This window comes from Propithecus coquereli, unplaced genomic scaffold, assembly GCF_000956105.1.
Source record: "Propithecus coquereli isolate 6110/MARCELLA unplaced genomic scaffold, Pcoq_1.0 Scaffold610, whole genome shotgun sequence".
Taxonomy (NCBI): domain Eukaryota; kingdom Metazoa; phylum Chordata; class Mammalia; order Primates; family Indriidae; genus Propithecus; species Propithecus coquereli.
Genome location: NW_012152064.1, coordinates 208,216 through 210,275, shown reverse-complemented (window position 1 = coordinate 210,275; position 2,060 = coordinate 208,216). Strand labels below are relative to the sequence as shown.

At 37.5% G+C, this 2,060-nt stretch overlaps 1 protein-coding gene across 1 annotated transcript; it reads right to left on the bottom strand.

The window, feature by feature from the left end:
- Positions 1 to 343: 343 nt before the first annotated feature.
- Positions 344 to 1,339, bottom strand: LOC105822464 (olfactory receptor 6K3). The gene has a single exon (XM_012659448.1). The coding sequence runs from the start codon at positions 1,337 to 1,339 to the stop codon at positions 344 to 346; it is 996 nt and encodes a 331-aa protein (XP_012514902.1).
- Positions 1,340 to 2,060: the final 721 nt, after the last annotated feature.

Genomic DNA, 2,060 nt, shown 5'->3' with positions numbered 1-2,060 from the left:
TCTTCTTAAAATGAAAAAAATTAATAAATGACCTAAGGATATTGTGCATTTAGAATGAAAGTGTACATAAGGGAAACATTTAAATGCGCAAGTAATAAATAAAATTGTTATTTAGGCCAGTATTCTTCATTGATTCAGAGAAGATGATACCACATTATTTGGAGTTACAAAGTGAAGAAAATATTCCATTATACTCTTTTAATGATAGAAAGATAGTAAATCTGCAGCAGACTTCCTCTATCAGATCAAACAATAGTTCTCACATTAGAAAATTAGACAGTACACCAAATCAGCAACATGAAAACAAAATGTGCACAATAATTTTGGAAACTGACTTGTTATTTTAACCTGGAGATGGTAAGATTTCTTTGAACAGATGTGTGCAAACTCCATTAGCTCCCAGAGAATTGAACATTTTTTGAGAACAGAGGATTTTCTTGATGGCATCTTTCATGTCTTTATTTCTCAGACTATAGATTATTGGGTTGAAAAGTGGGGCAAGGACAGCAAATATCAGTGCAATGGCCTTGTCCAGTCGTGGGGGGAATGCGACAGAGAAGTGTAGGTACATGAGAGCCACACTGCCAAAAAACAGCAAGAAAATTGTAATGTGAGCCGCACAAGTGGAGAATGCCTTCTGACGACTCTGACCAGAGGGAATCTTCAGGATAACAGTGATGATTCTTAAATAGGAAAGGGTGATGGTAGAGACAGAGACCAGGATGGAAACAGCATGGATCACATCTTCAACCAGAATCATGGACGTGTCTGTACAGGCCAAACGCAGCACAGGTTCAAAGTCACAAAAGAGCTGATGGATCTGGTTGGGGCCACAGAAGGGAAGAGTAGAAATCCACACAATCTCTGGTAGTAACATAAGGAAGCCACAGATGCAAGAGCCCGTGGAGAGCCGGATGCACAGCTGAGGTGTCATAATGATTGCATAGCGGAGGGGGTTGCAGATGGCAACGTACCTATCAATGGCCATCACTGTGAGGATTAGGCCTTCTGTGACCCCGAGTGAGTGGAAAAAATACATCTGCAGGAGGCAACCAAGGAAAGAAATGGTCTTCTGTTCACTGATCAGGTTGGAGAGCATCTTGGGGATGGTCACGGTGGTGTACCAAATCTCCAGAAAGGAGAAGATGCTGATGAAATAGTACATGGGATTGTGGAGACGGGTGTCCAGCTGGACAGCAAAGAAGATCATCAAATTTCCGACAACAATAAACATATAAATAACGAGCAAAGGAATGAAGTAGAAGAGGCTGCCATTCTCAAATTGAGGGAAATCAGGGAAATAAAACTCAGTCACCACTGTCTGATTCTTCAGATCCATATTTTCAAGGGTTTCACTTGTTGGTTGATAAAAAAACAAACAGTCAAAATTCTAAGTGCATTCAAAGAACAAATAAAAGCTTCCTTTTCAAGCAGCTAAACAGCCCTGAAATTAAGTTGATTAAATAAAATATGCTATCTGAGTTGTCTTGTAAATTATGAAGTGATCCTATCAAATTTGCAAATGCTTTTTAGTAATTGTAATATCTTATGTTGTCAACTCTTCTGTTAGATAAGTAAACAGTTTTTCTCTTTAGACATATAAATTGGTGCAAACTCTCCTGAATGGCAGTTTGACAGTTTTTATTGACAGCCTTAAGACTGCGTAGGCTGCCTTTCACCATGTAGTCTAGGGAAAATGTTTTAAATACTTTAAAGGTGCACAACAATATTAATATTAAGTGGTATGCTTGTTGTAATAGTAAATTAGAAACAATTTAAGTAAGTCGACATTTTTACTTTTTTGAGACAAAATATTGGGACACAGAATGAGTTGTGACAAAATGATCCCCTCTGTGGATAGAAAAATAAGACCATTTTAAAGTGGGCATCTTAAAAACTAAAGTGTAGGTACTGGCTTCCCTTAGTGTGTCTCATTACTAACAATTGAATAAAAAGAAACAAAAAATATCGTATTGAATATAATTTACTTTAAAACACAACAGCCTAGACCCATGTGATATATCTGTGTGTGCAAGTTAAAATCTACACTCTAAACAGAG